At 39.4% G+C, this 12,813-nt stretch overlaps 1 protein-coding gene across 12 annotated transcripts in view; it reads right to left on the bottom strand.

Annotated features, from left to right (window-relative positions):
• Positions 1-12,813, bottom strand: part of MBNL2 (muscleblind like splicing regulator 2) — a 113,581-nt gene that overhangs the window by 73,488 nt on the left and 27,280 nt on the right. For 10 of the 12 annotated variants that reach the window (XM_056327540.1, XM_056327545.1, XM_056327544.1 and 7 more), the window contains exon 2: positions 1,386-2,217. The exons of 1 other annotated variant lie outside the window; for it this stretch is intronic. In XM_056327540.1, the coding sequence (XP_056183515.1) occupies positions 1,386-1,559 (174 nt within the window). In that variant the 5' untranslated portion in view covers positions 1,560-2,217. Of the gene's footprint in view, positions 1-1,385; positions 2,220-12,813 lie in introns of those variants that run through there. One more of the 12 variants, XM_056327549.1, reaches the window with a different exon arrangement.

Genomic DNA, 12,813 nt, shown 5'->3' with positions numbered 1-12,813 from the left:
TCTACCAAATTTCTTAGTATTCATAAAAAATTATTATTGCCCATTTATTGCAGATGCTAGCCTGCCTGTTTAAAAACAAAAGTATTATCCCATTAGCAGGCAACCATACACAAGAACATCTACAAAGAAGCTGTTACAGTTTACCATGCAGTAATCCGTGGATTAAGGTCATTAATATTACTCGATGACATACTGCCATGACTCCAAAGGTGGTGTTCTGGCTCGCAGGGTATACAGAATGTAACCCCCTCACAAACACTTCCCCTGAATTACTTTCTTCTGAATCTTCAAAAGAAGAGAAGAAATGAGAAAACCCAGAAGAAAGTTGCCTAGCACAGTATCTTGCACTGCACCAGAAAAAAAAAAAAAAGTTTTAATGAAAATAAATCGACATTTTCAAATAACACTGAATTTTCTTCTCATTCACACTGATGTTTTCACAGGAAGAGCGTTCTCTGTGAGTAACTGAAATTTTGATCTACAGAGCTAATTTAAAAAGCAAGCTAAGATGATCTCCCATGCCCAAAAGAAAAAGCCACATCTAGAACTTTCAAAGTAAAATCTTAAATGCTCGAATTTGCTCTTTAATTATTTATATGTAATAAGCGTTTTCTGTTGACATAACACACATATGTCATCACAGAAAACACTGTGTACTTCCAAAAGCCCACAGTCATTCATCTTCTTTTATGCAGTACACGAAGTATTTTTACAGAATTTTTTAAAGTTTTCTAAAGCATGCCTGGTGTCATTAGGAAATCAGAAGAAGTTGATGGCCTAACAACGTAATTGCTAACTCTCCTCCAAAGGAGGAAACCCCTTCACACTGTTCTAAACTTACACTGCTGTCTGCACTACCCATATATGTAAACATCAATGCTATTAATTTATCTGAGAGTCCCCAATACCAAGGGTAAACAACCCATTGTATCAAACCTGAAGTAATGGATAGACTTTTTTTATTTCTCTTGATTTAAATGAAAGAATCTGCATTCTACCCGTGTGATTTGTTTCATTAGAACTCTGGTAATGGCCTAGTATTGCGCTACCATGTACTTTCATTTCCCATGAAACATCAATAATTCATAAAATGTACTCTGAAGAACACAATTGTCCCACCAGCTGTAAGCAATCCTGTATCCCACAGTCATATGCAATTTCTGTAAACAACATATTGACACTTGAAAAGAATATCCTTAGAAAGAAACCATTTAAAAGCTTCTATAAATAGAAGTTATGACAAACAACATTTGTATTAATATACAACTTACGACAACTAAATGATTTTCTGATTTATCTGGTTTAGTTGTAACCCATCATTTCACATTTTACTTTCAGTACAATGCAGTAGCACTTTTACTACATGTGCAATGTTTTTTTCTTACCTTTAAGGAATCAAAGCAGGCAATAACTCTTCCATTTTCAACCTGGCAACTTTTAGGTGGGTGTGCAAATTTGCATTCTTCATCAGAGCGTGAACAAGTTCCCCTCTGAAATTGCCTGCACACTTCTAATGTTAGCCATTTTGTATCTCTTACAGGAGCAACATTCAAAGCCATGATGAAAAGCTGATTTTGAATGTGTAAACTGCTGTCAAGTGAATGATACTGAAGAAATTTCCCAAACTAACGATGAAGGGAGAAAAAAAGGAAACTGAAATAACAACAACAAAAAACCCCCTGAAAAATTAATTTCAATTGCAATCGAGAAGAAAATTAAAAAAAGTGGGGGACCATTAATGATGTCCAATGCACACAAAGCAGAATAAACAGAGAAAGTTTATCAGCAAGCAGTCACTCATCAATCATTAAGTCCCGCTTGTAGACTTTTGGCTGGGAAAAAACATGCTCAGTTGCATTTCTGGCTGTAAAACACGTGGGCTTGTTGATTGTGTCACAGATGCACCAGTTTTAAGCCAAGGTCCTTCAATGCAATGGCACTCCTTGATAGAACAGTAGTTGCTTGCTGGTATCGATTACACGAGAAAAGCAATGCAGTCATTTGTTCATGTCCCAGGAATAATAATAATTATTCTTCCTCTTTTCCTGCTTTCAGTTTTCCATCAACTAATTGGCAAATGGAGACAGCTGAGGTATCTTCTGCCAGGTGTAAGGTGAAGGCAATGTCTGGCTGGCAAAGACGGGGTTTTGAGAATACAGGTGTAGCAGTCCTCGCTCATAAAAGTGACTTGACAAAGGCACTTTTTAAGTCACTGACCTGACAAAACAAATACGGCATCAGTTCACGTGCAACTCATTCGAATCAACATTACAAAACCGATCATCCCTTTTCATCAAATATTATAAACTTACTGCCAATGCTCACTTGTATTTCTTTTTTCCAAACAAAATCAGCCTCCTTCATGAAGTTACATGTGACAAGGGAATAACCAGTTGAAACACGTATTACTGTAATATTCTAGGCAACAATCCAAAAGTTGGGAATGACTTAAATAGATGAATGTGGCAGACACAGTAATTAGGCGTGTTGATTGTGAAACATTTCAGCCTAATGTGCTTAGTCTCCAAAACAATATACAAGAACCCATTTCCATTAATTTATCATTTGGCCCTTTAGAATGTGTTACTACATATTATTACTTGTTATTAGTTCTTCCTTAGAAGGGAGAATGGTAGTATTCTATTTAGATTATTTGTCTCTCCCTCTGTTTCTCAAGGGAAAAAAAGCAACACCCCACAAAAGTCATTGCAAAATTACAGGGGAAAAAACCCTCTTACATATCCAGGAAACACTCAGTTTCCCTGTTAAGCTAAAGGTTGTTCCATAAAGGCTTCATGAAAGGGCTCACCACTAAAGTCATCATCCTCTAATGAGTTCTTTCTAATATGAAAAAGTCTTTATCTAAATTTTCCTTTGGTTAAATTAGCTTTCATGTACCTTTACAAATACATGTTTCAGCATCAAAATCTAAGACATAAATATGGAACTTAAGCTATTTGGGGACTATAAAATACCTAGGATATTTTATAGATAAACAGATCCAAAAATCAAAACGTCAGATATTATAAATATTTTTAATAAATGACTGTATTTTATACACAGACAGCAAAACCACAGACATGATATTTCCTTCTATTCCACTTCAAAGGAACATGACTTTCACTTTGCAGATACCAGCCAGAAATATTTGATGGATTATTTTTGTCCAAGAGTAAGGGAAGGGGGAAGGACTGGAATAAGTGAGGTTTAAAAACACATCAATAAAAATAGCTCTAAAAACAGTCAGCTTTCCCATGCCAGAATAATTACCATTATGTCCTTGGATTCTTCCAATTTCATTGAAGTCAGTACTGTTAGTAATTTGAGTAAGAATTAGTGTTTCAGGAATAGATCCTAGTTCTGACTTCCAGGTCTTCACAATAAGGCCTATTACTTAGTGATGTTACCAGAAAGGGTTTTACTACATGACTGATATCTATACCAAAATTTGCTACTGCTAGAGTAAATAAAGGTAATGCAACGCTAACTGCTCAAAAACTCAGTTTCAAGTGCAACGTGCAGTAAGATGGGTCTGCGTGATACTTAGCTACCTTTACTTGGTCATCAAGAATAATGACCCGCAAAAGAATCAGTGCATTTTTAGGTAATTCTACACTATTGCAGCATAGTACAGTACATGAATTATATATTCCTCAAATAAAAATTCTTCAAATTAAATATTCCATTGATGCTGTCCCAGAGCATCAATGGAGAGTGAGGTTAAGCTGAAAATGTACAGAGGTGAGAAAATACTCATAACTGATGGCAAGGAAAGTGAAGGGGAGAAGACAAGGAGAGACTCTCCACAAGAGCTTGTTGCACCGATAAGCTCGTTGGGCCGATGATTTAGCTGGCTCAATGTAAAGAAGAAATATTCTCCCTAAAGCCACCCAGTCCAATTCAGAAACATCACTAACAGTTTTCAGTAATAGATGTGGGAGACAGAAATTTGGGGAAAAGGGTAAACATTGTACCGCGCACTGCTGTAAGTCATAAGGAGTAATACTCTTGTCGGGCTGCATACTACCACAATCGACAAAGTCATTTCTCAAATAGTAGGTGTTAAGGCTAAAGAAAACCAGACACTGCACACGGCAGCAAACTGCACCGCTATATAGATGGCAGTAGCCATGGGTTTAGAAAACTGCACAACAGAGTCACATACAAGATTTGAGAGATTGCATCAATAATTGATACCAAAAAACGTGTAGGTGGCAGAGAGTAGAAGAGAGTGAGATACAGCATCATCCTATTTCCTGTCTTCTTACTACATGAACATTTTCTAAAGAAAGGGAAGCACGAAAAACTAGTCTCAAAAATACGCAACTTGTAAAAAATAACGTTATCTGATTTCCTAAGAGGCACTGGGTGCTCTGGCAGTTTCTACCAATGGAGGTCTAGGAGAGACAGAGCTGAGACCTTTCTGAAGGAGGTCATGCCTTCATCAGGAGGCAGGTGCAAACATCCCACCACGGACATGGCCTATGTGTTCACAACCATACCCTAGGCAGCTGCCACCCCTCCTCTGCCCATCACCTGCACGCGGAGGGGGAAGGAAGAGGTGCCACGTGGAAGGCCTGAACGTGAGAGGGAAACAATACAAGAAGTGAGAGGAAAGACAAACTGAGAAAAAAATTATGGGAGGAACCAAGGAATGTAGGATTTACGACACGAGGGAAGAGCTCAAGAGAAGGAAAAATTGGGAGTGGAAGGTAGGAAAGTGAAACAGCTGGTTGTGGAAGAGGGAAGAAGGGAGAGGCTTTGTGGAAAATGAGGAAAAAATAAGACGGGTGTGGAAGAATGATGGAGGGAAGATGCAAACACTGCAGGAGAGAAGGGCAAGAAGGAGTTTTAGAAGAAAAACAGAAGAGACTACAGGGGGAAATCTAGCAGTTTGGGTAAACAGAAGGAAGTAAAACAGGGAAAAGAAACTCTAGATTTACAGCAGAAAATACAATAATAGTAACAGTAATAATAATAATACGCAACAAAACACCTCCCAGGGCACAAGCCATTACTAACATCACAGCCCACCCTGACCGTATGGAGAACACCAGGGCCTCCAGTAAACATGAACTTTGCTGCTCTTTCCACTGCTTCTAACTTCTATTTGTGTTCCAACATACCAGCCAAAGTTAGCTGACCCGCCAAAACCCACGGGATCTCACCAGCCTAGAGCCCTCAGCACCAGTGGGGTCCCTTATCCAAGCAGAAGGTTTGCTTTTTGGTTTGCTTGGGCTGGGTTGGTTTAGTTATTTTGTTGTTCTTGTCATTAACGACTCCAACTCAAGCCTACACTCCCCCCTGTAGCTAAACAAACTACCAGAATTTACACATTGACAATTGTGATGCAAAATGTTCTCACTGAAGCTGAAGAAAGCACTCAACATACAGTAAGTAAAAAAGAACTTACTTTGTTTGGTTTTTTACAACTATTGCTGTTCATTTTAAGTCTCTCACACACTCGGACAATGGAATTGATCCAGAATACACACCTACAAATGCAGGTTTTTGTATGCTAAGTGAAATAAATTCATAGACATATATTTGTAAAAACTAGTTTTAGACTCCTCTTTTCAGATAATCATCAGTTCCCCTTTGTGGAAAGCTAGCAAGGCATGGATGAGTAGGAGGCTTTTGCCAATCCTGTGCTCTCCTGAGAGTAGGACAGAGCCTGTGTTAGGCTCCAGATCTTTCTTCTATTCCAAACCACAAAATCATTTCTCATTTTCCAAGCAAATAAACAAACAAAAAAAAACCCTCCTGGTGTAAAAAAACAAAAATCCTTTTAATTACTAAACAAGGCAAAGCACACAGCCACTAGGAGCCCTCAGAAAATGTTCTCATTCTGAGGAACACCAGGCAGCCAGCATCTTTAGGAGTTGCAAGGGAGCACAGAGCCCTGTCATGTTGCAAACCAGCTGGAAAACAGGAGCTCTTGCTATATACAAAATACAGGCTGCTCTGATGCAGTAGTTCTACTTACCAGAGATATTATGTGGCAATGGATTAGGTAGTATCTGTCTAATGGAGAAGCTCAGACTTCCTGGACATGTTGTATTCATGCTTCAGTAGATAGCGTGAGCAAAGACCTCATCTTCAAAAAGTCAACTCCTCAGGTGATGACTTCCAGTAAAGGAGCAGAGTCCTCTACACGATCTCAACACAGATCTCTAGTGGAACCACCAAGTTAACCCAAAAGGCGTTAAAATGGTTTTTCACTTTACTCTTTAGAGATTTAAGCACTCAGTATTATAATCTGCAGTAAGAGGTGTCAAGACTGGGGCTCAATTTGTCGTTCCTACTGTCAAATTTTATCAACATGATTCATATGTTTCCTCTATATACACACCAGAAACTCAAGAATTAAGAGGTTAGAAAACCCTCAGTCGTACCTAAGAGAGACTGCACAGTTTGAAGTATACAAACTCTTCTTTCCCAACAAGCCAGAAGATGTGATAAATATACTTAGCTTTACAAGTTTGATCATTTACAGCGATCTGTTTTAAAAATAAGGAACTAAAAAAAAAACCCCACAAAACAAAGACTCACTCTGCAGTGGAAAGAGGGTGTTCCTCTTTTAGGTCACTAGCAGGGCAGCAACCTGTTGACTGTCAGAACAGATTGCTGCCCAAATTCAGTTATATACCTGAACTCAGGGGGGATAAAATTCACCTTTCAGAACCCACCTACCAGAACTTGACTTGCTAGATAGTCTAATACCAAGAAAATGTCTTGAGAACTTAACTTTTCTTGATTTAAATAGCATTCAAGGCCTCCAAACCAAATAGAAGCTGCACACCAAAGGACTGCCATGACCCCACAAGCATACTCCAGTATTGCTTTCAATTCCAGCTACCTGCCATCTCCATGGCTCAGCCCCACTGTTTTCTCTTGCCCTCCCTCAGACTCCATGCTGAGGAAAGCAAAGCTGCAGCATAATCCCAGACTAAAGCCGGATCTGTTATGATCTGCCTCCCCAGGTGCAGAATAAAGCCAACACAGCAGCATAAAGCACCCTGCACCACACGTGCTGGCCAACTCAGCCGAGACGTGCCCACCTGCCCATGCCCCACACCTGATGAAGTAAACAGCGGAGCAGGCACGGCAAGGCATGATGGCACGGGCTGCAGCCCTATACCTTCCCAACACCACACCTGCGGCTCGTCTGGCTCCTCGTTGCAAGCTCCTGTAATTACAATGCTCTATGCCACAGGACATGCTCCCTGTCCCTGGAAAGCAAGGCTGACCCTTAAGTCATCGCACGCTAATTTAAGCCTCACTGTGCAAAATCCTCCACTAACCAAAACAGAGAGTATCTTATGTCAAAGATTAATTTTTTTAAAAAGTTATTTTACAAATAATGTGACAGCATGTTTGTTAATCACATTTTAATAAACTACACTCTTAAATAGAGAACATGCAAGAAGTGTTCATGTGGTGGATTGATTTTTCTTACTCCATCAGCCCACCAGATTAGGAAACAGGACCAGAAAATGATGTGATAGCTCACAGGTATCATCAGTGAGCACTATGCTAGCTTCGCATTCTCCTCTTGAATTTTTGCTACGTACCTAATAGTAGATATCTAGTAAGACAGGACAATGTAAAGTTTAGTACTGTCTTTGCATAGTTCAGTAAAATTAGAGCATTAAAACCAGACTCAGGCTTCAGGCTCTCTTCCAAACTGTTGTGAAGTTACAAAATTAACATTCCCTATATTCAAGAAACAAGAGAAAATAAGACAGATTTCCATGAAACATCATCCATTCTTTGACAGCAAATATGAAGGCAAAACCTTTCTGCCACTGTAACTTTTTTAGAAAAAACGTCCAATTATAGTAGAACACAAAGCATACATTTTCTTCTACAGATTTCAAATGAAACTCATGAACATTTCTTTAATCATTTTAAGGGGGGGTTTGTTGGTTTTTTTTTTTTTCCACTATAAGATGTTAAGCAGCTTCTATTTGGCATTGAGCAAACCAGCATTGCTCAAATGAGGAAGAAGCCAGAACCGCCCTACCAGAAAAGCAGCCCACTACTTTGACCAGGTGGCCAGAAGCCAAAGACACTAAAATTCTAACCCCAGTTCCTGTATTAATTCGACCTGAACTCAGATGAAGTCAAAAGTGTTCTGACTTACAAAAGAGCCATTATTTAATTTGCTTGAGTTGGAGATAACTATTGCAACATCTCTCTTTGCATTATACAACCAGAGATGAACAGTTGTCAACTGTAATTCAGAACACATTACCCTGAGTTGATCCCAACTATTTTAGTTAAGCCAAGAGAAGTCCAGGGACAGGTTAGAAAACACCAGTCTGTTTTATTTAAACTGAGCATGACCTCCAAATATCAGTTTTGCTAAATGAGCCATATTCTCCTTGTCAAGATCATTAATGTGCCGGGTTCAGGCTTTTTAGTGTGTCCCACACTATTTACAGTATGGCAATTAGCTTCATATTAAAACCTGCCGGTTCACTTTGAAGCTGGCTTTACAGTATAATAACGCTAATGTCCTTTGTCCCCAGGGAAGCAGGTGAGGAGGAAGGAGCACCACTGACTGCAAAACAGACACAGCCTGGGACCTTTTCAGTGATCCACTATACGACTTTACTAATGGACCATGAAATATTTCTGCTGAACTTTAAGTCTGTAGATGACTGGAGCGCACAAGAGTATTTTCTAACTTCGAAGTGCTTCAAAGTCATGCTGATAAAACCAATGCTCATTATGCTTCAGTTAAAATGCAACTGCAGAAAACAGTTTTTCTTCTAGCAAATTTTTTTCTTTTTTTAACAATGATACTCATCCCACTCCACTTAACCTCCTCTCTTGGTCTGTACCTTCTCTCACAGTCTGTAACTTCAACACGTCTTGTTTTTAAGTCCAAAGAAGCCTGATTTTATCCTCTGTGAACATTATACACAAAATTCTGCTCCCACCTTGACAAGAGGGTGAAAGCAATTTCTGTTTCTGTGCCTCTGTGAGCAGAGTTAATCATCCTCGGCAGCAATGACGTTATCACTCGGCCTCTTGTGGACACAAATGTTTTGCTTTTGGCAGAGTGCACAACATAATAGCTATTAATCAAACCCAATACCACAGGGAAGGGTACCCTAGTGAGTTAGGAGCTCCTACTCACACCCAGCTGCAGACATGCATTGTGTTCATTTTCTTTTTAGGACTGTAAAAATATTTATAGAAAAGTGTGCCTATGTACTATGAAATTTTTATAGACTGGCACCGAGAGAACCATGATCAAATGACTGTTCTCACCTGCCAAAGGACCGATAACATGCTGTTACACAGAAGCACAATTTAAAAAGAGCTCAGGTTGTTGTCAATTTCCTATTTTCACTACTCTGGTTTCACACTAAGCTGAAAAGGCAGAACTCTCACCAAGGTATTTATGTGACAATGAGCATCCCTCCACACTGAAAGACAAGGATAGGTCCAAATACACCAAGGACTCCACATAAATTAAGATATGTTAAACTCGCAACCTGAAAGTATGTTTAAGACTGCCAACAGTGTTATTAATAATATAGTCCAACAAATTACACAGCTCTGGGAAGCTGCATGGCACATCCAAACAAAGCTCCCAAGGTGAGGACAGCAACAGCACTACCTAATGCTATTAACTCTGACCGCCTCCTAAGTGCTAAACCCATTCTGCTGAACAGATGCCCCGCACAAAATCCAAGCAGCATCGCTGTTCTGAGATAACGTAGCTACAATTTTGTGCTTGTTTTCTCCATTTGCATTTTACTTGACAACAGGATACCAAAGTACACAAGGATGACTTCAGCAGGTCAGCCAAAAAGCACATCTTGCCCAATATCTGCTCTCCAATCACGGTCAGTACCAGACGTCTACAGAAGAACACAAAACCAGGGCAGGCAGAGCGTGATGATTTCCAAGAATCTTGTCCCAGCAACCTGTAATTGATGTCTTTGTATTTAATAGGTCTCACTGGATTTTTCTTCCATGGATTTGCCCAGTCCCTTTTGAACACTGCTCTGTCAGAAGTGTCTTTCATCATGTGCATGGAAGCAGGATACAGAGAGGGAGGCTGACTGTTTTTCACAACTGTGGACAAAAGCCCAGACTCTCAGGAGGGGAGCATGGATATGGAAGGAAACACTCCAGGACTTTGGAGACAGAAAAATCTGAAAACAGCAAACAAAGCTTGGGAGTTAAGATGACTGATTATGGAATGTCTTCGATAATCTGCATCATTACTGTCTTTTTATTACCCCTGAACAGGTTAAACTAGAAGAGAGAATATACCTTTTCCTTCCAGCAAAAGTGGAGCTTGGAGAAAACCACTTTTACAACCTACCAGAGGAGAAGCAGCAAGATCGCTTCTTCTGCACCCCAAGCTGCATCACCTAGAAGCGTTCCCAGAAGCAATGCTTTCTTAGTGATTCAGCAGAGGAGGGACGACCTGAGAGTGTGCCCGAAGGAGCCCAAGCAACGCACTCCAATCATGTTCCGCCAGACCCCAAGCATTTCACAATCATCTCAAACACATTTTGGAAACAGCAATTCATTACAATAGGAAAGTGCTTCCAAAAGGGCTAAGAAAAAGCCTCAATAGTGTTTTCGCATAGGGTTGCCCAACCAAGCCTTCATCAGTGTCCATTTTATCACAAGGATTCAATTCCCCTTTCTCTCTCCATCAGTAGCACACACATAACATGCAACAACAGTTTTACTTACTTCCAAAACTAAAGAAATCCTCATGAAGCGGAACATATGCAAGTGCTTTATTTCCTATGTATCTCATGGGACGTACTGCAAAGCCAGATTAAGTGTCTGTGTCAGAATACTTTATATCTTACAGCGGTTAAAAAGATGGAACAGCAACCTAACTTTAAAGTCACCTATGGAACAGCACGTTGTTGTCAAGTACCTTCAAAGGCAATTTAATTTTATTTTTTTTAAATAATGTTTTTATGCTAACATTCAGACAACAAATGTTTTATACAACAGAAGCTGAACTCTTCCACTAAAAGCTATTTTTCAAAGACATTTCCCAGTCAAGGAAAAACTGGTAATATTGTTGGGGGGGGTTTCTGGCATAGCCCTGGAGGAAAAAAAAAAGTAGTATTCAACAGGTTATTGGTCTCTCCTGAAGGTAGGTTGCCTTTGTGTTTTCAACAGAGAGATTGCTTCCTGACTGATCATCTTTGGTCATCCAAGGTGAATAAAGAAAGCACCTAATCAAGCTCTGTGTGAAGATGACAGTAAAAGACTTTTTCCAAAATTCACACCATTTATTTGTCAAAAAAAAACCCCCAAAACCAAACACCCACAATCAAAAAAAAAACCAACCCAAAACAAAAAACGCAAACAACTAAACCAAACCTACCGCATCAACAACTAACATTTTAAACTTCAGAGGCTGAGCTGTGTTCGACAACACTAACAGAAATTTATTTGCCCTGGAACAAATATGCATTTAGTGAACCACTATTCTGTTGTGAAATAGGTATCAAGTTCAGAAACAGAGTGATTTTCCTCTAAAATTGTTTTTGCAACTGGTGGCAAAGAAACAAGAAAGAGTTTTTCTCTGAGTACTTGCAAGTTCCTGGGAAATTATGTTTTCCTGGAAATCTTGAAAACTTCTATTTAATACTGAGGCAAATAATGGAGTTACAACTGGAAGGAGGACAGAGTAACTGTCTGCAGATACTGGCTACCAGAGCAAACGGGGGTTTTTTGATCTCTAGGTTGATGAATTTTGGGTTTGGTGTGCAGTACTGCTACTGACCTTCCTTTTTGCTTGCATACCGATTAAGAAGCAATGACCCAATAAAAATGGGACCTATCAATCTCTTGGTTTAATCTGTGTAAGACATCATCCTCAGTCCAAAAAGCTCACCACCCATTGCCACTTGGAGAAAGTATTTTTTAACCCAGTTTCATTTTAGAAAATAAACTTCTTTTTTTTTTTAATAAGTAACAGAAGACAAAGTATTTAAAACAACGCACAGAGAGGATACACAGGAACAAATTCGGAAAGTTTATTAGCCTACAGTAAGGACATCAGATGAGTTCATACTCATTCTTCTGCCATGTGCATAGTTCAGTTGTCTGCAACAGTAAAAAGGGACATAAACTACATACAGATTTCTGGAAGGAGAAAAACCAAACTTGCCAGTTCTTGTAAAAGCAACTTTAATGTACAGAGACTTCCTTTTTCATTTCTGTTAGCTTAAAAGTTGAAAAGGGAATGGATTCAGGCAGCGATACTGGATGGTTAGGCGGCGTTAGTCCAGTACTCCTCAGTCCCAGACCCAGCCACGTCCCTGCCTTAAATCAAGAAAAATTTGCAATTATTTAAGCGACAAACCCTCTCTATTTTAACTCAGCTATTTAATATGGAAAGAGAGCAATAGGAAAAAAGTAAGTCTTTCTGACTCTCACTAGGTCTTGTTGAAAACCTTCCCGAATTTCAGCATCTCAATGCCTCCTCTGACTGGTGAAAATATGGGGGGTTGGGGGGTAGAAGTATTTTAGCAGTACTGAAACAATTCCACCTTGACACTTTATTTTCATATGGATAAGCACACAGTTCTTTAGGAATACACCGCAAATTGTGTTTCAATAGGAAAATTGAAAAAGAGTTCTTTCATCCTTTGACACAATGAATTGCAATATTTTTGCAGTGAAAACTGAATACATTTCCCAGAAATGTTTTGACAGAGCACTTTTCCAGACCTTTTTCTACTATCTCTGCTTACGTGTAACTGCAGAGATTTCTCCCTCCTGCTGGGGATGGCAGTACTACTAAGCCCAGCC

The sequence above is a fragment of the Falco biarmicus genome, chromosome 2 (assembly GCF_023638135.1).
Source record: "Falco biarmicus isolate bFalBia1 chromosome 2, bFalBia1.pri, whole genome shotgun sequence".
Taxonomy (NCBI): domain Eukaryota; kingdom Metazoa; phylum Chordata; class Aves; order Falconiformes; family Falconidae; genus Falco; species Falco biarmicus.
This window is presented reverse-complemented; position numbering and strand designations above follow the sequence as displayed.